The sequence below is a fragment of the Artemia sp. Qi Xiang Cuo genome, chromosome 19 (genome assembly GCF_049724085.1).
Source record: "Artemia sp. Qi Xiang Cuo chromosome 19, ASM4972408v1, whole genome shotgun sequence".
Classification (NCBI taxonomy): domain Eukaryota; kingdom Metazoa; phylum Arthropoda; class Branchiopoda; order Anostraca; family Artemiidae; genus Artemia; species Artemia sp. Qi Xiang Cuo.
Genome location: NC_142812.1, coordinates 38,841,606 through 38,867,211, shown reverse-complemented (window position 1 = coordinate 38,867,211; position 25,606 = coordinate 38,841,606). Strand labels below are relative to the sequence as shown.

Sequence of the window (25,606 nt, the reverse complement as noted above, 5' to 3'; positions counted from 1 at the left end):
TAGATACATAAAAATGCCCTTAATACTCGTCGTTCAACCTAACGTAAGTATGTAGCTAAAGGGATGGCTTCTGGTGTTAATGTTTTGTAATTTTTATTTGGGATGACTGTCTTGGGTCTACAAATGGTATCTTAAAAGGCCCTATTCTTAAACAAAACAATATCATCAAACCAGTTGCCTTCTAAGGCCTTATCCCCAAATTTTTTGGCATTTTTCCGTAAATCTTTGTGTCTTTCCGAAAAAAAATTGCAAGGGTCTAGGGGCGCTAAAACGATTGGGCCTAGGGGTGCCAAAGATTTAAATCCGCCCCTGTGTGTATCACAGCGAACAGGGGTGGACTCTACGCAGGTAAATTTCTGCCACAAATATGCATGCTCATGGGAATAATCTAAAACAGAAATAACTGAGAGATTCACGCTATTAGATTGTAGATAATATAAAACTTGGATGTACACTTCTTTTTTTAAGCACACAATTTCGTTAAAAACTGCCCTAAAAGAAAATATTGTGCAAATGAATATCAGCATGAATAAATGAATATAAGAAAATCAGTAGGAATAATATACATTGTTGTTACTTATGTTGTAATCCAAAACTTTTTAGATTTCCGATTTCTATTGACAAGGCTTTCTATTTCCTTACTGTTAGTCATGAATGAGCTGTTACCCAAGGTTCTGTGAAATGTGAAGGAGTGCTCCTACTCACATCTGCAACTCTAGTTCTTGCGTTCCAGTTTCGTAAACAATGTTTCAAGAATGACATTCATCCCCGCAAAAAGGTTAACCCCTTGAATATTTATTAGAAGGATGTGGGGGGGGGGGTAAGAATATCAACAGTCATTTATAGGGTTATCATTTCTTACGTTTTAAAGGCAAATTCTTCAAACAAACCTATTTTATAGGGATGTTGTTCCCATGGACGCCAGTAGGGGGGCGAAACAAAAGACATCAAAAGACAACCTTACCATGTAAACTCAATGAAAACAAAGCGTCTGGTAGTACTTGTGATAAGAAAGTGAAAGGAGTGATAAGAAACTGTGAAAGAAGTGATAAGAATTCTGACCGGCTTTTTGAAGCACGCTATACTTATAGTTAGAAATTGAGGTATCATACCTTAGCAACAATGACCTTAGACTCTTCTACCGAGGTTCTTCTCGATTTGGTGACGTCTGGTAGAGTAGTCGGGTCACCAGTTTCGGCAGTTAAGGAAATAATTTCTTTTGCTTTTTCCTGAATTATTCTTGCCAGCTTACAAACTAGAACTCCATCATCCAAGGAGTTCAAAAAAGTTTCCGAGCTTAGATGTTCCAGTTCTATAAAAAAAAAATCATTCATTTAGAACAAGATAAGCTTTTGTTGTAAGCGATTAACTTAATTCATGCGGAGTATAACGTCAGGCGAAATCATAAAAAGAATAAAAAAAATTGAAAATAATCAGATAATTGAGATTAATGGTCTGCGACTTCGTAGGATTAAAGCTGAAATTTACCTGTAAATAAATATTAATAAAAATTCTTTTACATTTAAAAAAATGATTTGAACTCAAAATTCAGTCTACACAAATTTGTGACAGTACTTGAGGTCATTCCCCCTCCTATAGATTCCCCCGCCCCTGTTCCCACCTAGACGCTGAAACATACTTTTTAGATTTTTTTTATCCAAAAATACCCCATTTTTTTCTATTTTCATTGAAAAAAAAGGAAAAGAAAACAAAATTGCCCCTGTCTGGATTTTCAAAAAAATATTTTGCCCCCCTCCTCCAACAATTTCATGAATTGACAAAAAAGGGGCTAGTGATTCTTTTCGACGGTAGTCCCAGCTTCCACTTTTATTAGTTCCCCATACTCGTTTGTTCTGGACGTTGAAACCATTAATTACCTTGGAAACCATTCAATGTTTTAATTTCAGTATTAAAAAAGACGCATTCTCCTTCTTTCTCCGTTTTTCCGAGTTTTCACATAAATCGCAAGATTCAGCATAACTAATTTCTGAAAGCATAAGTACTTTCCGAAAAGTACTCTCCGTTACGGTTAGCTCACTAGCTGAGCTGTGTAACAATGTTGACTTGCAATGTGCTACTGTGAATGCGGTGGTGAAGTGAAATGCTAGCTTTTTAAATGTTCAGGGAATAAATGTTTCTTCACACACAACAGAGGAATAGAGGAATACAACGGAGAGTTTACTAGTGATAATTGATGTGACTAAAAAAAACTATTAATTCTTTCTACTTAGGCTACTTATAAGTTCGTAGAAAAGAACCAATCAGACACTACGCTCTTATTCTGGCTCTAAATTTCACGTAGCAGTAACAGGTAAATACAGAAAAGGATAAAAGAAGGAATTATTTGGTTTTTTTTTCTTAGATACGCTTTCTGACCAGGGGCGGATCCAGTATTTTTTTTAGGGGGGGGGGAGCACAATAGGTTGATCCGATAAACTTGCGTTAGGATTAGGAGCAAGTTTATTTAAAGCAAACCTGCGTTAATTAAGTAAATTACACTACTTTAAACTACGTTAGGGGGGCGCCCCCCTCACCCTCCCCCTGGATCCACAACTGTTTCTGACAAATGATTGGCTCCAAAAAACGCGGTTATTGACGATATAAAAGTAAACCAGTGGAAATAAAGCACAATTTTCAACATCGAAGAATAGGACATTAGTCTCTCTATAAGGTTAGTCCTGCTATTCGAACGAAAAGGACGGAATTTATTTACTATTAGGAAACTAAGAACGTTTTCTAGATAACTGAGCAAGTGTGACCAAAAAAATGTATTCTCAAGCCTGTCACAGGAAAGTACCTATTTATCTATCCTCAAAAAATTATAATTTTAAAAGATTTTTCCTTAAAAGATTTTAAAAGCATTTTAAAATTTTAAAGCAACGTTATGATTTAAGAAAAATCTGGACAAAGACTTGATTGGGGTAAAACATTTGTCTGGGCGACTTGTTTTTACTGTCATAAAACAAAAACTGTTGTTACTATAATTACCCTTCGCAATACCAAGCTGCGCAGGGCAAGCACATCTGAGGGAGATGCTCCTCCACTCCGCTACATTTAGAGCTCCATTTTACCCCTCCCCCTTCATGTGACCCGTACTTCCTTATGTAGTTTCTTTTTACACCTTCATATCCAATTAGATAATGTTTTTTTTGGGTTTAGTTTTTCGTTTAGCCTCATCTGATAACACAATATAAATTAATATAAAAAAAACAAATTTTTTCCTCAGATTACTGCAAATAATGTTTTCCAAAAAGAACCTTATTAAAGAAAAGTAAAGAGCTATAAAAGACCCTGAGACGAGCAGAAAAAAGTCATATAATAGTTCAGACTTAAAATAAATAGAAATTACTGTTCTGCTATTTGTAGCATGTATAAAACGTACGTAATACAAATATGTAACTGCCATACGTAAATATTATAAAATATGTATGTAATATGTACATATTATATGTAATCATAGGCAGCACAATCGCGCTACCTAAGTAAAGAACGATGTTTGCACAATGTATTATTTATTTATTTTTTTTTCATACCAGGGCACTTTGTATGGACGGCGTTGTCGTAGAAACTTCAAAAAGGGCTCATTCGATTGGAAATTGGAGTGGCTAGTGCCCTTTTTAATAGTAGAAAGTGATTGGAGGGCAACTAGCCCCCCACCCACGCCCATCATTCCTCCAAAAACATCGAATCAAAATTTTGAGACAGCCATTTTGTTCAGCGTAGTTGATTTCCAGATGAAAATTATGTTTTTGAAGAGCAAACTCCCCCACAGCCCCCAGGGCAAGGGTTTCAAGTTTTAACCTTGGGGCATTTAACATTTCTATTGAAAGCATTGTCGTAAAAACTTCAAAAAGGGCTCATTCGATTGGAAATTAAAATGGCTAGTGCCCTTTTCAATAGTTGAAAGTGATTGGAAGGCAACTAACACCCCTTCCGCGCCCACCATTCCCCCAAACACACCCAATCAAAATTTTGAGATGGCCATTTTGTTCCACGCAATTTAAAGTTCAGGAAATTATATCTTTGAGCAGGGCACTGTCTCAACAGTTATCAGGGCAAGGGTTATAAGTTATGCCCTGCGAGCATATAAGGTTTTTATTGAAATTTTGTCGTAGAAACTAGAAAAAGGGCCCATTCGATAGGAAATTCAAAGGACCAGTGCCCTTTATAATAGTCGAAAGTGATTTGAGGGCAACTAACCCCCTCTCACGCCCACCTTTTCCCCAAACACATCCAATCAAAATTTTTAGATCGCCATTTTGTTTCACGCAGTTTAAAGTTCAGGAAATTATACCTTTGAGCAAGACACTCCCCCCACAGTCTTCAGGGCAAGGGTTATAAGTTATGCCCTGGGGGCATATAAGGTTTTTATTGAAATTTTTGTCGTAGAAACTTGAAAAAGAGCTCTTTCGATCGGAAATTCAAAGGACTAGTGCCCTTTTTAATAGTCGAAAGTGATTTGAGGGCAACTAACCCCCCTCTCACGCCCACCTTTTCCCTAAACACATCCGATCAAAATTTTTAGATAGCCATTTTATTCAACGTACTTGAAACTTTTGGAAATTAGGTCTTTAAGGATGACAACCGCTCCCCCCCCCCACACCCCTCAGGGCAAGGGTAATAAGTTATGCCGTGGGGGCATGTAAGGTTTTTTACAGAAAGTTTAAAAAAAAAAATATACAAATGAATATGCATTGTCAGTTTAATATACATATACTGATATTTAGTAATCAGAATGTTAATATTATTTGATTTACTAGAGTTATAAAAGTAAAAACATTTATATTTTTTTCAGTAAAGTGCAAATTATGTTCTGACCTTGGGAAGGCATAGGGGTTTTGAGCACAACTTATGTTAATTTCTGCTCGTTTTGAGTTTGACTCGGCTATTTATTATAGTTTCTGTTCGTGTTGGGTTTCATTTATTTATCGATGCTGATTTGCGGTAGTTTCACGCTCCGTAGATTATTTTATTTTATTTTTGCTCATTTTTTGTTTAATGGAGTTCTTTACTTTTCTTTGAAAAACTTATTTTGTGGAAAAATTTTTTTTAATTAATTACTAGTAAACCCAAAACAAACAGACTCTGAAATGAACAGTCACATTAACCGATAACAGATACTGCTATGGACATTGGGTATATGGTATTTTGTTAGAATGGATGTACATAGTATCTTTTAAATTAGTTCTACCCTTTCCCCTCAAGTCGGAATCCCACCTTCACTTGCTTGCCCCCTGAGGGTCTTCAGAAAGTTATATTTAATACATCAAGGCAGAGATAGACTCGATTAATCGAATAATTTTATGATTAGAATTTATCCTTCGTTTTTCAATTAAAGTTTAATCGAACCGTAATTCATTTTTCTGAGATGTAAAAACGATCGTAATCGAATCGCACTGTTTCTTTCAATTAATCTTTCAAATATACTAAGCGTAAACAATAAACCAAAAGATATGACGATAAGATGTTGCTGTTGCTACTGCTACTGTTGTAGCTTGTTACTGAGGAAGATGTCACAGAATCCTATGATCTAGCAGGACCAATAACGCCTAGTTACTTTGATCGTACATTGCATCTTCATACGGGGAATGCATTCAAAGAAGCTGACGACATTACTGCAGTCCTGACCAAATTCTTGTCAGCTATATTATAAGTAGTCCAATAGCTTCCAACCCTTTCCACGAGTACAGTTTCATTCTAGCCACGATTGAAGACGCTAAAACGCACAGCAAGCGTCTAACCATTGTCCTCTAAGGGTCCCCTGTTATTCTCCAAAACGCATGTCAAAAGGGTGGTTATAGCAAACTTCAAACACCTGCTGCTATAAGAGCCAGTGTCATTGCCTGAGCCCATTGAAGATCTGACAATTAGAGTCCAATCTAAAGAGGTGTTGCATCATCTATACGTATCCCCCAATCATGGATCTGATGAACTTTGCTTGAACCAGATTCAGAGAGCTATCCACCCAACAGGTTGGTTCAAAATCAAGTCAATTTATTTAAAGTTGTCATGATCAAAAGAACCTCAAGTGAGACGACTTCATACTTGCAATAAATACTTGATCCTTGTTTCCAGCTTTGATACTATAGTGTAGTTAAAGCAGAGGAAAACCATTCCCTCTTACTATTTTCTTCCAAATTCCTTCCGCACTTAGGTGGACCTACATCGCAATCTGTATTCCCCCGTGTTGCAGTGGTTATGGGCTAAGACTAGTGGGCTCAAGCATTTTGCCTCTGTCCCTAACATCCCTTTGGGAAGCCCTAAGTGCACCTCAAAGTGGTAGAAGATGAGCCTCCTCCCTTAAATGACCCAATCTAGTTTAAGAGTGCTGACCCACCAAGGTAAATGATGGCTTGGAGAACAGTCGGTCAACAAAATTCCCGCAAAATTTCATGAAATAATGTTGAACCGAAGCAAAACCCTATATTACGGTGTTTTTTATTTACCGATTGTCTTCCGAAACCTTGGAACAAGAAATTCTATGAACAACAGGAATTTCATCTGTTTATGTGTTTGTTCTGAATATCCCCCTTCCCCTGAAATATCAGTCCCTGAAATGGATTTTCACGCATATGCCAGTTTCAAATAAGCTTATTTGTAAGATTTCCTGTTTTGCTTTCATATTGTATGTTTATGTGAATTATTGGCAACAAATATTTACTGGTGAATATTTATGATTCCATATATCCACAAGAATTGTTTCCAAAAATTGTTAGCAACAATTGGGAAGGTGGAAAAATAACTTTAATTGTTTGCACATGGCAGTCTTACTTGATTTACATTCAAATAAATTCAAATTATCGTATTTCTAAATGCCTTTCACCTATTTTAGTTTAAATAAGTGAACTAGATGGCTTTTCTGGCACAGGGAAGCTAGATGGTAGAATATTCTTTTCTGGAAAATTAGTGAAGTCCCTAATCTTGTTAGTTTAAATCAGTGATCAGCAACCTTCGCCCCACCGATCACCGAGTGACCCATTTAGTAACATAAAGTGACCGACTATAGTTCTGAAAAAATATCAATAATACCCTAGTATCAAAAATAATATCATATATATCTAATCATGTCAAAAGTACCACAAATTACAATCATGGATCAGATGAACTTGCTTGAACCAGATTCAGAGAGCTATCCACCCAACAGTTTGGTTCAAAATCAAACCAATTTATTTAAAATTGTGATGATCACAAGACACCTCAAGTACGACGAGGGATGAGAACATCATACTTGCAATAAATACTTGATCCTTGTTTCCAGCTTTGATACTATAGTGTAGCTAAAGCAGAGGCTTTTGACCGATGGCTTAGAGAGCTGTCAGTAAAAAAAAAAAAACCCACAAAATATCACGAAATAATGTTGTACCGAAGCAAAAGCCTACTATTACGGTGTCCCTGGCAGGCGACGAGTCAAGACTACCGTTGACCTTGATTAAGATTGGGCGTGTTGATACAGCAACAACATTGATGAAATGATAAACAAGAGGATTTTAAGAATTGCGACTTGGAATATATGTTCGTTAAAATGTGACGGGATGAGGTTTTTAAAGCCAAAGAATTCTACCGACATAATCTAGATATCACGTACCTTACCGAAACCAGATTAAAGGGCCATGGTAAAGTCCCAGTTAGTGATCCAGAAACGGCTGATGTATGTCACTTTTATAATTCTTGCTCTAGTGACTGCCCCGGACGTCATGAAGCCGGATCGATCCACAGTGAGAAGATCAAAGCTTCAGTACTTCGGAAGTCAGGAGAAGAACACGCCCCATGTATAAACACGGTAAAGAGCCTAGAAATCCCAACAATTAGGGCTGATTTTTATATTGAGTTGAGTTATACATTTGAAGCTCTCATCATCCTCAAAGATTGGAATGACAATTCAGACACTGAAATTCTAGATACTCGGAAAATACTCAGAAGATACTCGGAAAACGAGCCAAAAACCGCAAAAAGTGGTGCACAATAAAAACACTTCAGGAACTCACAGAAACTGTCCAGAAATCCTAGAATTCCCATGAATTTCAAGCAAAAGTTAAAAGCGTCCCTAGATTGACAATATTTCAAACTGCTCCGGAAAAAAGCTCACAAACCATCTAGGAGGGACAGGAACAGATACTGGGCTAGGGCTGCTACAGAAATGGAGGAAGCTGCCAAAGGCAGAAGAAAAACGCTCACTAGACATTTTTGATAGGATATGCCTAAGAACCATTTGCCGCTCTAAACTTGGCTAAAGGATAAACAATCATCTAGTTCAGATGTGCAGTGAAATCAGAAGAATTCCACATCCGCTATCGTCAAGAGCAGAAGGCTCAGACGGTTTGGACACGTTACCCAGCACCCAAGCGAGTACCAGCCCCACCAGCCCCTTGAATTTCAACCCTCTTACCAACTGAAGAAACAGCAAGGAACTCAAACTAAATCCTGGCATGCCCCATTCCCTCTTAAAAGCTGCTTTTGAATCTCTGACGGTAGAAACCAGAGATAGAAATGACATAGTTACTCTAAATGATTGTGCGCCCTAGCTATCAAAGTGTCTTTGCATTTTCTGTTTCCGAGTTATTGTAAATAATTTTGAAAAGTCGATGGCGCATTTTTATTTACTCAGGTACTCGTGTAGTTTCCCGGGCATACCCTTAGGAGACCCCAAGAGAATACACCCTTTGGGAAAACACAACGGGTAACTTGCACAAATAATAGGGTAATTTCCCGTGTGGCTTTTGGGGTGACGTTGACCCCAAATGTCATACTTATTAGACTTTAGGAACGCTCATGAGCAAAATGACCATCTTAAAATGCTGATCTGATATCATGGGAGCTACGAGGGGGAGACAGAAAATTTCAAGAGGGAGGTCGGTTACCCTCTAGTTATACTTTTTGTCTTTGAAATTAGCACTAGAACTGTAAATTTTCAACTGAATGATCCCATTCCAATTTTCTATGACCACCCAGGGAAAGTGGCCAGGAAAAAAATTTTTAGTCCTTTGTCAGGTCCTATTTTTGAAGGGATTAATTTAAGGGTCCCATTTTAACAGCCCAAAAGCAGCACTATCGCGTTCTCTCTGGCAAAGGTTTCTTGTTGAAATATAGATTTTTAACAAGAAATAAAACTTTTCAATATTAAATATAATCCATATGAAAACAATTCAAGTTTTGTTCAATAGGCTCCCAGTAATAACACAGAAATATGATAGTGAAAAATTAGCTGTTACGAAAGCTTCAGAGATGCATATACGCCGTAATTTATTTGAGGGAGAAGAGGGCTTCAAACTAAAAATAAACCCAATTGAGATTGGTTGCTTAAACATAATTGGAAATTTGGGGGAAATCGTAAAAGCTTCGAAACTTGTGGGGAGCAGCACTTCAAAACCCTCTTCCAGCGCACTTTCCCGGCTCAGAACCTAGGTTGTTTAAGGACTAATGGGAAACAACAGGAGACAAAATAAAATAAATTGCTGATTTTGACTCTAAAGAACTATTCTAACCACCTATTGGGGAAAATTTAGAGAACCTCTTTTGTATGTGCTCCTTTGTTCTACTAAAGGCTTAAGTGTATTTCAGTCTTTATGACGCTGCTAGAGATGGATGTTTATAGGGTTTCAACTTCAAGGAACAGGGTTGGGATGGAAACTTTCTACCCCTTCGAAACATGTAAAATAATAAAGAAAGTGTGCTTTTTGATGATGTATTATAACAGTTCTAAACTGCCTCTAACATAGTTAAATATCTAAATCACGTGTTAGCGTCATTAATCGTGTTATTCTTTAGTTCAATTCATAGGGTTGCAAGGCCGCAATTTCGATTGCATTGAGTAATTCTGGCACAAAGTCAATTTGACCTTCCTGTTTATTTTTTACGAAAACATAACTTTTATAGGATTTACATTCTCTTGGAAAGCTATTGATAAACTCAGCCTTAATTTTAATCACTTTTTTTTGCGAAAAAACAACATTAAAAACACAAGTAAAAGCAAATAATAATGATAATTTGTTTTCTGCCCGCTTTACAAATAAGCGGAGTAAAAAAGAAAAGAAAAAAATACACTCATCAACAAGTACAAGATATTTACACTAACTTAGAATTGCAGTACAAGACGAGTTAGAGATGAGTCAGCCAGAAACTGCATGCTTCGGCGGCAAGCTCTTGCTTCTATCTCCCCAATTTTAGTCACTGGGTCAATTATTCCATAACGGCTGCTTATATAACTATTTGAAAACCACAAGGGCAAACGTAACAAAAATTTTGCCAACTTATAATAATGGGTACGCAGCTGTCATTTTTGCGTAACTTTTAGTAACTCCCAAAATGGGGATATATATAGAAGGCGTAACTACAGCGTTGAATATTTTAGCAAGAGTCGATTTATTAACTCAAATTCTCAAGCTTTCTACTTTTCCATGACAATTTGTAAGACACCGAGACACATTATCTTTAATAAGCCCGATAGTGGGTCTAGTTTTAGGACCATAATCAATGTCTAGATACCGCAAAAGATCCAATTTATAAATAACAATACCTTCGATATCTAGCGAAGTAGAAAAACTATACTTTGCAGGCCTGTTAAATATGCAAAACTCTAATTTAGATATTTCAAATACGAAGCCGGGGTGCTAAAGTTCTGGCTAGCCCAGCGCTGCAGTGATAGTCCTCAGTGACAATACTCATCTACATGAATATTTCCAGAGACTATTTCCAGACATTATTGCGGCCAGGTAATCCAATTTGCCTATCAACAACAATTTTAGGGATACGTGGTTTACTCGGTCTAGCAGATTATCCATTCGAGAAGATTAAGGTTGTCTACCGTTGTTGTTAACGCCTGAAGATCGAGCAAAAGTCTGTTTGTTTTCAAAAGCAACCTCTTAAAGTAGTCATGTTTTTGCCCATAGCAGACCTTCAGGTTTTGATGCCATCTTCGGAAACTCTTCCCTATTGAACTGATGCGGAACACATCGGTGGAAATATCGTCAATACTTTGAAATTTTTGTTAAAAAGGATGGCTAGTGTACGGGTCATTTAAATCAAAAATGAGCAGGAAGTTTACCAGAAAATGAAACAAGATATCAAATTAGATGTTTTTCCAAGGTCGTGACTCTTATGAACGTCAATCACCTAATATGGCACTGAGTATATTTAAACCTTACATTACTAAGCGTGTAAAATAACAATGAAACTCACATTGTTTTATTCAAGAATGATTTTTATCGCATATGCTTGGTTATTACTGATGATTACTATAATTAATATTTGGCAGCTTCAAAAAGAATAGAAGCCAAAAAGTAACTTTGGAAGTCATTTAAGCTGTAAAAGCTGCTGCAAAAGGTTATACTTATTTATTTTGTATTGACACTCCATTTTTTTTCCCGATTCAAATTTCGTATCAATTAATAACATCGCATGTGCACACATTGCATACATCTTGAGCCGCGTTTTCAGGCTCAGCGGGTTCGAACACGGGTTGTTCTCGTCTAGTTTCAAGTTTCTAGTTTTTCGTCTAGTTTTGTCTAGTTTCAGCGGGTTTGAAGCTTCAACCCCGTGTTTGATACACTAGATGCACTGATGCACAACGCTTAATGCACTAGACGAGAACAACCCGTGTTCGAACCTGCTGATCCGTGAACAACCCGTCGTTAAACACGGGTTGTTCGCGTCTAGTGCATCAAGCGTTGTGCAGCAGTGCATCTAGTGTATCAAACACGGGGTTGAAGCTTCGAACCCGCTGAAACTAGACAAAACTAGACGAAAAACTAGAAACTTGAAACTAGACGAGAACAACCCCTGTTCGAACCCGCTGAGCCTGAAAACGCGGCTTTGAACAAAGGTAAGGGGTGGCATATGATATTAGCTTCGTAGGGGGGAGGTGTTTGATGCTCCAAATTTTAATTCAAGGTCCCTTGGCTTCCATAGATGTTACTTCGTTTTCATGAAACTTTTCTTGAAGGAAGTCATAGGACAATGTATGTGAAGGTTTAGCCCATTTCTCCATGCTTGATAACATAAATAGGCTAGTTTTAGACAATGTTCTTTTACATAGGCTCAAAATTCTTCCTACATTTACCTCGTATGAGTTAGGTTTCTTGAGAGATTTAAACCGTAATTGGAAATGCACAAATAAGTCAATAAAATTCACTTTATCTACGTCGTTATTGCCTCCAATTCACATGCTTTTCGTGTTGAAAAGCAACCATAGCTGAAAAAAACAACAAATAAACATATACAATTTTGGCTGACTGTATCCACGCGGATATTGCCTCCTTTTAACATGCTTTTCAAGTTGAATATAAACCGTTGTTGGAAAAGCACAAATAGACCAACAAAATTTAGGCTGACTTCAGCTAAGTGGATGGATATTGCCTCCTTGAAACCATAGCTGGATAAGATTTTTGGCGGGCTCTATCAGATTTTGGCGGGCTCTATCTACGTTGATATTGCCTCCTTTTCACATACTTTTCAAGTTGAAACTGAATCATAGCTGGAAAACCCCCAATAAACCAATAGGAATTGGGTCGACATTATATACTTCAGTATTACCTCCTTTTTACATGCTTTCCAAGCAGGGGCTTGGTGCTTTGCTATGGTACAGGGAGCAACTGCTTCTCACAGAGTTCTGTTTGCCCCCCCCCCCAAACCCCAGTTTGCCCCCCTCAGCTGAAATTTAGTTTCTTCCAAAATCTTGTCAAAACTCAGATAAACCTGCATAATTAAAGCATCAACAGAAACAAATCAGTCTTTTTAAACATATTTACCTTTATAGTACTGTAAAGTACCTTTACTAAATAGTACCTTTATAGTACTTTTATAGTACCAAATAGTACCTTTAAGGTACCAAATGGCTTATTTTTTAGTTTTTGTCTGTCATTTTCGCTTGATTTTGGAAAATTGGCTCCAACTTTGCCCCCACCCTGATTTTGACTAGATTACGCCATTGTTTTTATGTTAGAAAGCAACCTTAGTTGGAAAAGCCCAAACAAACAAATAAAATTTTGGCTGCTTTAGCTACTTTGATACTACCTTCTTTTCATATACTTTCTGTTCTTCTATTCTTTTCTGTTATAGCATATGCAGCGAGAATACAATTTTCTTCAGTTTTTCAGACGGAAGACCTTTCAACTACTGGTTAAGAGTTTTCAACGATGGTGATTCCGATGGTGTAGACTCATGTTGTAAATTCTTGAAAATCTATTTTCACGACTTACTGTTCAGTTTAATCTGGATAAAAACTACCATTCCCAGATCATCTTCAATTGGGAATTTGTTCTCACCAAACATTTTCTTAGAAAATATGGGAACTTTTCTGGGTACTTTCGTATTATCCGGGCCTCTCTAAAAAGTCAAGTTTGGATAATGCTAATGAAATAAAATGAAATAGGATGAATATATAATAGTTCAGGAACAAATTTGGGTTATATATTTGCACATTAGGGGGGGGAGGGTGGGGGGGGGCAAAGCATTGCATATATTAAATTTCGTAACCTAATCTAGGTACCTTCCCCCCCCTAAAATCCAAAAAAACACAGTTTAATATCGTATACGCAATGAAAACCTTACTATCATTGCCTGCTCTACAACAGATAAGACGTCACAAAACGGATTTTATCATTGCGAGTCTATAGTGTCAGGGCCTAGCGGCCCTGATAATGCGAAAGTACCTTTTTCTGTTATAGAGACCCCACTCAAGAAGTGAAGTTAGGCTACACTACGAAATGTACCAATACATTATGAAAATGTAATACTTTAGAAAAACTTGGGTTATATATTTGCATATTAGGGGTGGGGGTAAAGTATAGCGGGTCTGCATGCAAAATTTTTAGCTACCATTATTCTGGATATTATCAAGTAAGAATTGTTTTCTAACTTCATGCTGTCCAAATACTTTACCCCACCCCCCTAATGTGCAAATATATAGCCCATTTTATATGAGTCTAATGTATTCTGTCACCCGTCACTTGTTTTTCACGGAGCGTCAGCTAATTGTCTCTTAATACAGACAGATGAGAAACCACTTCTAGGTTTGTTCTCGAGTTTTATACAGTGTAATTCTGGAGTGGGGTCGTTATAACAGAAAAATACCAAATTATGTTTTAAAGTATCCGATTACAATGAACTGAGTTTAGCTTATTTCCAGGTAGCAGATATGCCACGACTTTGATTTTGAAACTTATATTAGACGTTTTTAACTCATTTGATCCCAACTGAAATACCTGTGGTGTCGAGATGCGACATTAATAAAAAAACAAATGGTTAAAAACTATTTGATTACTTCAAGTTAGGTCGAATAAAAATTCAGGAAATGTCAGACAGTAGCTACTTAAAACCATGTACTATACAAACTCAAAACTCTCCAAGCATAAGGTGGGCCCAGTAGAAGGATACCTTTTAAAGGGAGGGATATAAGGCAGCCAATATTCTTTTAATTCGTTAAAATAGTTATTTAAACCTTTTAAGGGGTAGAAAAGAGGGCTTTCAATGTCTATTCAAAGTCTCACTCAATTTTGATAATGAATACAAAAATATGTATGACAGAAACCGTTGCAATTCAGGGAAAATAGTTCACACCTTCGTTCGAAAACATCAAGTATGGCCTAGAAGCTTTGCCATTTGTTTCAAAATTAAAGTTCAAAAATCCAAATAGTAGATAGTACACCATCCAGTAGTCTTTTCATGTATACTATCACATATCTTCTCCTTCTTAAAAAAAAAAGTAACGTCAGGGAAATGCGGTGGAATGCTGTTTCGGAAATATCTCTATTCTTATTCAGTTCTCAGTGAAAACTACTGTTTCGGAAATATCTCTATTCTTATTCAGTTCTCAGTGAAAACTAGGGCTGATAAATCACGCATTTTTAATTTTTTCTGGGTCCCTCTCCCTAAGAAAGGTAGTACCTTCTCGAAATAAATTCCTTTGTTTGTGTTTGAGGTAAGCTGTAGATGCAATTAAGGTTACTAATACGTTCCAAAATTATATACTTTCATTTTGGACAGCGTTTCAAACTTTCTGCCGAATTTCGTTTAAATTTTTATTTTAAAAGAGAAAGAAAAATTATGTCTATTACTATTCGTACCCTAATTAATGGCTACTATTATAATAACAATTTAATGAAACTTTCCAAGTAATAACCTGATGAGTCATGTAACATTGACGAAGTATTTTTATTGAGGAGTATAAAAATCCTGCCTTAGCAGGATTTAGCAAGATTAGCAGGGTCATTACTTAGCCAAAGGAATAGTAATGACCGTCTAATAAAAACTTACGACCAAAGGCTTATGAGTTGAATACTAGAGTTAAGATGGTTCGGTCCCGTTATCAAGCACCCCAGTACATATGTGGTCTGCCTGTCTCTAGCACTCAAGGCTCCCCTCCCACTAGATAAAACGTAAGATTCAGGGGCGCATATTGGGGGGCCCCTATATTTGAAAAAACTGTGTTTTCATTGAAAAATACCCTTTCTTAGTATTTAAATTTAAAAAAAAACACAACAAAATTACCTCCCTAGGTTTAAAAAAATAATTTCCCCCTCGACATTTTGGTAAATTCGAGCCACTGGGTGGGCCAAACCAAACCCTGGCACACTAGGGTTAAAAGGATGCAAGGCCTCTTGGAAGATTCCGTAAAACTGGTCGCGTCGCAACTCACAACAGGGAGAAATAATGATTTGAAATCATTCAGCCGTGTAAATTTCGGGAATTCCTGTAAGTATTAGTATTGTTATTGTAGCTAGTAATTATTAGTAGCTTGTAGGGCTGTGAGATAAACTAGCCCATCAATTTGTGAAACTTCATGCATAAATAAAATGTCAGAAAAGTAATTTTTTCGTTTTTTGCCAAATATAAGCTTTCAAACTTTTTTTAATTCTTCAACTTTGTTACTTTCAACCTTGTTCCATAATGACAAGGCAGTATTCTGTCATCCCAACTTGAGTATCGACATGTGTACCAACCATGACTTTACAGTCAATAGAATAGTAATTACTAAGAAAGTGCCTCCTACCGGGAGTGCCGTTAAGGCAATATTTCATTTATTGATTAAAACATGCCGAGGGATGACATGACTTAGACATTGTGGACTTTCTCAATTTTTTTTTTTTTTTTACATTGGAAGGGGGAAGTAACGGGGGCAGTACTAAAGACATAAATGAAAAGCTTAGAGTAGGCTTCAAGGCACAGGAAGCAGGATCGTAGGCATAAGTGGTGAGTTTGAGCACGCGTTTGAAGGCATATTACCTTATACACCTGTTATAAAAGTGTGCAGACCCTTAGACAAGATAACATATTTAAATATTATCTATGGAAACAGTGGGAGAGTTCTGGCTTTGGACCTCTGAGAGATAAGCGTCCAATGACATATTTTGAATTCATCAGTATAAAATCGTATGTCAGAAGGCTAAGGTATGAATGGCCATATTTACTCAAAGTCAAATTCGAATGCTGACTTTTATGAATAGAAGATGCGAAAAAGGCACTAGTTGATTAGGCAATTATCGTTTCTTAAACTATGTAGTTTCTTGATAATTACTTCGGTTATACTAACTGCCAAGCCATAGGGGGTAAGACCTACTGTGTGATCTTGAATGGTGACCACAAAAATGAAGCAGCACATATATATCATCCAGGGTAATAGTGTCTAAGTAATATTATATTTTTGAGTTAAAAAATTTTCTCTGACCTACAGCATTTTTAGAAAATTGTAGCCAGTCTTAGAATAGAAGAAGGAAATATTCTGCCTCCCATTAAAAACATGGGAGCCCTGTGAGGTAGCACCCTCTCCTTTTAATATCAATATGCTTCAACTTCAACAGACAAATTACATATATTTCACATTTTGTAAAACAATATGGTCCTCCACTACTCCCCCCAATATAATGCGCACATTTCTAAGGTAAAAATCCAAAGTTAAGAAACAACTCCAATTGAGGAGGGGGGACTGGCTGGATCACCAAAAATATCGTGGTTCACAATTCTAGAATAATTTTCTGTAATTCCAACAACGTTGGTTAAATGTTGCTGTTTTCATCCTCCCCCCATTACCGGGCTACCATAAATCTTTTGGTTCTAAAGTAATAGAAACACATGAGAGATGTGTATGGGCGTACGTAGCTTTTTCTCTAGGAGGGGGGCAGCCGATTCTGAGCTGAAAGGCGGAAGGTGGCTGAAGTTATATTGGCAGTTCACAAAACCTTACATTGCCAATAAGTTCTATCATGCCTATGAAATCTAATTAATGCCTATGAAAATTAATAAGTAATCACCAAAAATCATAAATCACCAATAAGCTTCAGCATTAATCTTCTTGGATTAGAGCTAAATCTTTCCAAGACATTATGGATAAATATTTCTTGTTTGACTTTTATTCTGTCATTCCAGCTGTTTATTTCCAGCTTTTTCAACCGTCTACCTTTTATCAACTGCTTTTTTAGCCATCTACCTTTTTTCAACTGTTTTTTCAACCATCTGCTTTTTCAGCTATATATAGCGTAAATTTGAAGTTCTAAGGGGACAGCTGCCCCCCTGTCCCCTTCCGCACGCCCATGGAGATGTGCTTAAATATTGGCCTTTTAATATTTTGAGTTTGACAGGAATTGAAATTACTATCCCCCCGAAAGTGCAGTCAAGGCCGTATCCAGGGGATTTAGGGTGTTTGAACCCCCCCCCCCAAAAAAAAGAAAAAGTTGTTGACTCGTAAAAACATAACAAAAATTAATATAAACAAATTTTTAACACTAAAGTATTTTTAGTAATTTCAAAAGGTTAAACGGCCTTTGTGATTCAGGGATTTGTGATTCGAACAAAATTCGAACTTTAGCGTAAAGAGCGAAGTATTGACGAGGGGGCAAACCCCCTCATATGCGTAATAATTTCTGTTCATTTTAAGTTTTAATGTTGCTCCTTACTTTCAGTTGAAAAAACTTGTTTTTTATGTTTAATTTTCTATGTTCGTTCAAAGACGAACATAGGTTTTCACTTTTTCAGTTTCCAGTCAATATTAGTATGCATATTTTGAATGCTACTGTTTTGGTTGATTACTTTCGGGAAAGAAAAAAAATTTCAAATGTAGCATATTGATGTAGAAATAACCAGAAATAGCATCAATTAAAACCAACTGAGGTTTAAAATAATCTACTTCAGTTAAGATTGGTCTTCGGAGTGCGATCATGCTTCTAATTGGATTAAATTTAGCTGTTTCTAATAATTATTTAGACATTACAGTCTGGGTGCTTTTTGTATAGTTTCTTTTAATTATTAGCAGAAAGATTTTTAACCGTAGATTGAAATGAATTCTTCAACTGGTGTGCTAAAAAAAATGGTGCAAGTCACTTAACCATAGGAGTTTTAGAAAGTGGATGAATAGATCAGTTTGTAAGAAACTTCTTCAAATAACTTAATTAGACAATAATTTGTGTTTAAATTTAGACCTTCTGTTTAAACAGAACTTCATACCGGGTTTGGAGAAAGCATCCAAAATGAACCGATGTCAATTCACGAAAATGTAGATGGGGGAGGGTAAATTTATTTTTCAAAATCTAAGCAGGGGGAGCAAGATTTTTTAAATTTATTCGTCAGTGAAAACACCAAAAAAGTATTTTTTTAAATCTAGAGGAGCAAAAAATATAAGGGGTAATTCCCCCTCCCCCAGTTGATCCCCCTAGCAATGTGAAAAATAATAAAATTGAGTCAGATGCAGCTAGAATCAGGAAAGGTTCTTGATATGTTGATTTCCTCAATATATTATAACAGCTGTTAATTATAAGGATTTAAACAATCATATTATTTAGTCAATCAGCATAAGAGTTCTGAGCTTGTACTTTTGTTTTTAAATGCTTTAATTTAATTTTTGAAATTTTTAATTCCATGTTCAGCACCTGTTTACAAATGACAAACATTTATAAACACCCAATGCTACGCCAATTCGTTGTTTGAAGAAGAGACATAGGTATGATTTGGGAGACAGTGTCCCCACACCCCAGAAAATTCCTCCACCCCCCCCCCCTTAAAAATTCCAATTAGAAAATCTCTCCCGTGAAAAATTTCCTCCCGAATAATTATCTTCTATGAAACATTTCGCCACACACAAAATTGAGCAGCCAGAGAGAAAGTACAAAATAGTACAAGTACAAGTACCTCAAAATAATAGAAAGTACAAATACCTCAAAATGTCGATCAGATGTCCAAGATTGGTCAGTGTCGATCACATTGGTCTCTAATCACTTTCGACTTAAAAAAAGACTAGAACTCTGAAATTTCCATCGAGTGGGCATCCTCCGAATTTTCTATGACCACGAGGGTGAGGGCATGGATGAGGAAGGGCCAGCCCCCCTCCTAGTCAGAATAAATTTTGCTAATTTCGCGGTTTAATATTACTCTTTATTTTCACGATAACAGCATAGACTAGAAATATTTCCAGAAATCAAGAAGGATTAAATATCATCTTTTAACTCGACCCCCGTCCCCTGCCCCTTCTTTAGAACAAATCCTGTATTTACCTGAAGGTTCACTGAGAGTTAGGATGCTTTGGTATTAAAAAGCACTCTTTGAGGCATCAGGCCCTTCCAAAGTTTATATGACCACCCTTTCCATAAAAACCTTATATCCTAATAATGGACAGCTTGTGTGGATTACAGCTCTTGCCTCGGTGGTTGGAAGGGGGTTTGTCAAACGTGGGGGCACGGCTATTTCACCTTTGGACTATTTTGAACAAAATGGCTATCTCAAAATTTTGATCTGATACATTTGGGAAAAATGGGGGAGGATAATCCGAGGGAGGGGGAATTTTCTGGTGGGGGGAGTTCTCTGGGGGAAATGCCTATACCTGTATGCTTTCGGTATTCAGTTTTGTTTTGTTTTTTTAGTATTAAAAGATTGATCAGTATTACATCACTATAAAATTTGATTCGGTCAAGTTTGCTAGCTGTCGAGCTTTTTATCGTTACAACGAAATATGGATTATTTACCTTTATGTTCCGTAAGATCTACCAAAGACTATAAAGATTAAAATGGAATAGTTTCAAAACAAATCTGAAAGATGCTTTTATTTTCGAATGCTCTTAAAAGCTAAAAATAAGTTTCCTCCTGCTACCCGAAAAGAATAAGAAAAAAAAAAAAAAAAAAAAAAATGCAAACAAGGACAGTCTTGCCATATTTAATAATTTTCGAACGACAACTTTCCATCTAATATAAAGGTTTAACTTTCCATTAAACCTTTTCAATTTTCGTTTAAAACGTTTTTGATTTTTAGTAAAAACAGATTATCTTTGTATTCTATGACTTTGGAAAAGTGACCTCAATCGGGGAGAGGGCAGGGGGTCTCTGCTAGATGTTATATCCCCCAAAGATTTTAAAAAATACCTTTTTGAGGGGCATTTTCACTGAGCAATACCTTTTTCGGTATTTTTATGGAAAAACTGACAAATTTGCCGCCCCCCCCCACTAGACACGAAAAAATGAATTACCCCCCCCCCTTAAGTATTTGCAGACTGACGCCACTGCTTTGGGAATGGTAATTGTTTAAACTGGATTACCATGAATAAATTATTGTTGTTATGACTGTCGATTTATTAGACATCCAACACTGGAGGTTCTCGCGTTAGATTCACCTGTAGCGAGCTACTGGTGACATCAAGTTCCTTTAAAAAAGCACATTTGAATAGAAGAACAAGTAGCAGATATATTTCAATAAATTAAACGCATGGGGAATTTATATTTTACATTAAATAAAGGATCTCATTATACCCAATGAGGCAGCTTAAACGTAAATCAAAGTATCGTCGGCCCATTGAATAAAGTGGCAATAAAGGAAAGATCGCACCCAAATTTGGTGCTCACCTGACCAAGATATTAAGAAGATAAAGTGCTTTGTACTATACACTAGAGCCGCATATGTAATGACAATTTTTCTGTTTATGGATGTACAGATATATATCTTGTATGGAAGATCATGCCTCCTGCCAGGCATACTGGGTACGAGAAAAAAAAAAGAGGAAACGATAGTTATGAATCATTGCCTAAATTCTGATATCGCCGCTGTCACGTCTTAAGGTCATATCTGAAATTTTTAAACTTTTGAAATAATTATCAAAATTGTTTGCTATGCTCAAAGGACATATCAGCAGGGGAATGTATGTTCAATCACACTTCGACTCTAGGTCTATGTTGCCCTCCTGATTCTTTGATAACCTTAGCAACCGGTTTTTGGAATTTATCTCGGAAGTTTGAAAATTTCAGATAAGACTATTTGGCATTACAGTGACGACCCATTCACATTGCCAGCGGTAGTGTTGGGCGGTAATTCGATTGATCGATATAACGATATTTTTACTGTCAATATTTGATATTCTGTATGCCGATATAAATATTTTGAATCAGTCTTTTGCTCAGATTGTCTCTTGGTTTGTCCATGTTCAATAACGAAAATTTTAATCAAAGAGTATATTGCATTTTTTTTTTCAAATTTCAAATAATTTAAAAGTAAAAATAAACTTCGATTACTCAGGTGAATGTTACAAAAACCCCGATTTGAGATTCATTGGGCCCAAGACAAAGAAAACTACTGACTTTTCAAAAACAGTATCATGTCAATGTTTTTTCCCGGAGAGTCGGTTCCGGCTTTCAGTGATTAGCTGATTAGCCCTAGTATAGGTATTTTTAGTCCCCATATTACGAGACTTCCACGAATTGAGTGGATCACTTTTTCTTGGAACTACAGATTTCCTATTGATAATCTGCACAACCGTTATAGATTCAGCTCCCGCCGAAACATGCCTTGCATTGACCACTAAAACTTCGTCCATGTGTTCACCAGAATCTGGCTTGATTCTGCCGTGGCTGAATTACAGGGACTTTCACGGCACTTGCATCTTCCGAAACAGATTCAGAAGCCAGCAAGGCCAAATCCATCTGTCTTGCTATTTTAATCTCAACTCGGAGAAGATTGTCAAGGGAGAGCACATTTTCTTTAAACGTGGATCAAGGTACGTGGCAAACGTGACGGGTGTGACCTGATCAAGGCTTATAAACCTAGAAGGTATTTTATCCAGCAAAGCCTTTGGGAGGTCCTCAGCAACATTTGAGAGTTCGCCATATGGGTACGTGCTAATTAATGGATACAGCTATGTATGCTGTGTATCATCGAGCATGAGTCAATGGATTAAATTCGTTATTCTTCTTTTTCTCGGCCATTGACGAAAAAAAAAAAAAAATCTACGTTGGACCTTTTCTGCTGGACGTCCACTGGTAGATAAAAGAAAAAGCCGAAAATAATCAAAATTTCCAAGTGTCGTTTTCAATATCAATTTTTACGTTTCGATATTCAATACCGATATTTGGTCCGATATATCGGTATATTGATATCGATATCGAATTTTGCCCAACACTAGCCAGTGGGGCCAAACATCAAATTGTGGAAGTAAAGAAATTTCTAAATATTGAAATATAAATCTGTTGAGGATGCCTACCATGGGGAACAGGACCTACCTGGTTTAAGGCTTCGTTTAGCTAAGTTTATTCATTTGATGTTTTGATAAAATTATGTACAGTGGTGTTTACGGCAGTGTTTACGGCGGTGTTTGCAGTAATTATGGGGGACGGTTAGTGGAGTTTTTGCAGGTAGGTGCCTAAGTGGGGAAGTTTGTCTAAAGCCTCAAAAAGCCCTTTTTTTATTTTCAATTTAATGTTTTTTTCTCAGAGGGGCGTATCATCCTTGGCCCCTCTGTCAGTATCCATAGGGGATATCCCGATTTTTCGGAGATGTCACCTTGAAAGCCGGGGAAAGGATGAACCTACAATTTATTTTTGATATTACATACTCATCCTCCCCATCTCCTAATAAATATTTGGAGACGTGCAGTTTTTCAGGATTTTAATTCTTTCAGTATTGTTCTACACATTTCAAACTGGGACGTAGAAACACGGGTTGAGGGGGATTAGTACACTTTTTCACATTTAATGGAGCCGCTAACTGTAAGAATCACACCCTATCCCGGCTACCAAAACGTTCCACCTGGTTCTTTAGCAACTCAGTATCGTTCTGATCAGTCAAAATCTACCGAGTCCTGTCCATTGAGTCAGCGGACTTTATTCTAAATAAAATACACGTGCTAGTTCATCTCCTTCTGAAATCCCTCCTGTTAACTAAAAATAAGGTCCTGACTTGTTTAGATGTTTATTGTCCTAAAATATGTCAGGCTCACTGTTTTGAAAAAAGCAGTTAGCACATGCAAATTTGTTCAATTTTGGAATTCGCGCTGAACTCCCTAAAAAAGGGGTGTGGTCACGATGGAAATAGTACAATGAAGTTCTACATGTATGAGAACCCTAAAGCCACTTATCATTTTCGGACATTCTTATGAGATTTTCTGGAGCATTTTTGGAAAATCACTTATTTTCCGGACAAGAAATGTCATGCAAGTGACCATCCGCAGTCTGTAGTTGAAGAGATTTCGTGTAAACAGCCATTTGAAGAGTTAGTGTCCTTTTTAAGTAACAAGAGAGTTTGCACCACAGAAAATCGCCACATTTTGAAAAAAAAGGGCCGAACTTTATCGAGAAAAAATCCTATGAACTACTGAAATGGTATTTATATGGCCTCTCAGTCTGTGAGTCCATATTGGCGTTCGGTATACCGTTTGCTCCTAAACAGTTCAGTCCCCAAAAACAAACCGTAATTATAAACCATTCATCATAGGCAGCGCAATAGCGCTGCCTAAGTAAAGAACGATGTTGGCACAATGTATAATGTATTTCTTTCTTTCTTTGTTTCTTTTAGAACAGGGCACTTCATATCGAAGGAGCTGTCGTAGAAACTACCAAAAGGGCTCATTCAATATGAAATTGGAGGGGCTTGTACCCTTTCAAATAGCCGAAAGTAATTGGAAGGCAACTAACACCCCTTCCACGCCCATCATTTCCCCAAAAACATACAATTAAAATTTTGAGAGAGCCATTTTGTTCAACGTAGTTGAAAGATCTGGAAATAATTTCTTCGAGGAAGACACTCCCCCCAAAGCCCTCAGGGCAAGGGTTCTAAGTTATACCCTGGGGGCATATAAGGTTTTTATAGCAAGGGTTGTCGTAGAAACTCCAAAAAGGGTTCATTCGATTGAAAATTAAAAGGGCTAGTGCCCTTTTTAATAGTTTAAAGTGATTGGAGGGCAACAAACCCCCCTCTAACGTCCACCATATCCCCAAACGCATCCAATCAAAATTTTGAGAAAACCATTTTGTTCAACGTAGTTGAAAGTACTAGAAATTATGTCTTCGAGGATGACAAACCCTCCACACCCCTTAGGGAAAGGGGTGTATGTTATGCCTTGGGGGCATATAAGGTTCTTATAGATAGTATTGTTGCAGAAACTTCAGAAAGGGTCCATCCAATTAGAAATTGAAAGGGGTAGTGCCCTTTTAAAAAGTCTAAATTGATTGGAGGGCAACTAACCCCCGTCTCACGCCCTACATTTCCCCAAACACATAGCCATTTCGATCAACGTAGTTAAAAGTCTGGAAATTAGGTCTTTGAGGATGACACCCCCCCCCCCCCACAGCCCTCAGGGTAAGGGTAGTAAGTTATGCTGTGGGACCATAAAAGGTTTTTATAGAAAGCGTTGTCGTAAAAGTTTCAAGAAGGGCTCATTCGATTGGAAATTGAAAGGGATAGTGCCCTTTTTAATAGTAGAAAGTGATTGGGGGACAACTAATCCCCTCTCACCACCACCATTTCCCCAAGCACATCCAATTGAAATTTTGAAAAAGCCAACTTTCAACATAGTTGAAAGTTCTAGAAATTATGTCTTTGAGGATGACCTCCCCCCCCCCCCGCAGCTCTCAGGGTAAGGGTTGTAAGTTATACCCTGGGGGCATATAAGGTTCTTATAGAAATAGTTGCTGTAGAAACTTTATTTTTATTAGTCGAAAGTGACTGAAGGGTAACTGACCACCCTCTCACGCCACAATTTCCCCAAACACATCCAATCAAAATTTTGAAATAGCCATTTTGTTCAACGTAGCTATATATATATATATATATATATATATATATATATATATATATATATATATATATATATATATATATATATATATATATATATATATATATATATATATATATATATATATATATATATATATATATATATATATATATATATATATATATATATATATATATATATATATATATATATATATATATATATATATATATATATATATATATATATATATATATATATATATATATATATATATATATAGTAGTAGTAGTAGTAGTAGTAGTAGTAGTAGTAGTAGTAGTAGTAGTAGTAGTAGTAGATATATATATATATAGATATATATATATAAATATATATATATATATATATATATATATATATATATATATATATATATATATATATATATATATATATATATATATATATATATATATATATATATATATATATATATATATATATATATATATATATATATATATATATATATATATATATATATATATATATATATATATATATATATATATATATATATATATATATATATATATATATATATAAGCAAGAAAAACGGGTTTTAATTAAATAAAGCAGTGAAACAATAAATAACAACAAATAAACAC

At 36.3% G+C, this 25,606-nt stretch overlaps 1 protein-coding gene across 1 annotated transcript in view; it reads right to left on the bottom strand.

The window, feature by feature from the left end:
* Positions 1-25,606, bottom strand: part of LOC148940821 (uncharacterized) — an 89,357-nt gene that overhangs the window by 36,393 nt on the left and 27,358 nt on the right. Inside the window, exon 3 of the mRNA XM_089105363.1 lies at positions 1,113-1,312. Coding sequence (XP_088961489.1) covers positions 1,113-1,312 — 200 coding nt within the window. The remainder of the gene's footprint in view (positions 1-1,112; positions 1,313-25,606) is intronic.